General features: G+C 43.0%; 1 protein-coding gene across 1 annotated transcript; it reads left to right on the top strand.

Moving 5' to 3' along the window:
* Window positions 1-459: 459 nt before the first annotated feature.
* On the top strand, window positions 460-615 carry LOC308238619 (large ribosomal subunit protein eL39-like; the record flags this gene model as incomplete). The annotated part of the gene is made up of 1 exon (XM_080650813.1): window positions 460-615. One exon carries the CDS (start codon window positions 460-462, stop codon window positions 613-615), a length of 156 nt encoding a protein of 51 aa, XP_080506939.1.
* Window positions 616-861: the final 246 nt, after the last annotated feature.

Raw genomic sequence — 861 nt, 5'->3', positions numbered from 1 at the left:
GAGAGGGTGCAGGCTGGGCTGAGGGACACACAACCCTGTGCACGAATTTCGTGCACCAGGCCTCTAGTTCTTTATAAGACAGAATGTGATCACCTACACTCAAAGGGGAGTGTCAACGTTCTAGTAGAACATGTGGGAGGGAAACATGGTTGTGGCCATCTTTGACAAATACAGTCTAGCCCGGCTGGTGTGGCTCAGTGGTTGAGCGTTGACCTATGAACCAGGAGGTTATGGTTCGATTGCCTATCAGGGCACATGCCCAGGTTGCAGGCTCAATCCCCAATGTGGGGTGTGCAGGAGACAGCCAACCAATGATTCTCTCTCATCACTGATGTTTCTATGTCTCTCTCCCTCTCCCTTCCTCTCTGAAATCAATAACAATATATATATACTGGTCCTTCCGCTTCCTTCTCTCTCTTTCTCCGCCATTGAGGTGCGTGCGTTCGCTTCTCCTTCACCATGTCTTCCCACAAGACTTTCAGGATCAAGAGGTTCCTGGCCAAGAAACAAAAGCAGAATCGGCCCATTCCCCAATGGATTTGGATGAAAATTGGTAATAAAATCAGGTACAACTCGAAGAGGAGACATTGGAGAAGAACCAAACTGGGCCTATGAGAAATCACACATGAAAGATGATTCACATATTTATGCTGTATCCAGGTTGCCTACACCTTTAAATGATTGAAATGATGCTACTGTCTGGACAGTTGGGGCATTTTAATTGGAGAATTAATGGACTTGTGATTTTTCTCTGTTGATTTTTTCCCCCTGCAATAGTAGGATGGTTCAGTAATAAATGTGTGAGACCTTTTAAAAAATAAATAAATAATATATATATATATATATATATATATATATATA

The sequence above is a fragment of the Plecotus auritus genome (genome assembly GCF_963455305.1).
Source record: "Plecotus auritus genome assembly, chromosome: 13".
NCBI classification, from domain to species: Eukaryota; Metazoa; Chordata; class Mammalia; order Chiroptera; family Vespertilionidae; genus Plecotus; species Plecotus auritus.
Note: the sequence above shows the minus strand (reverse complement) of the source record. Positions and strands in the feature narration are given on the sequence as shown.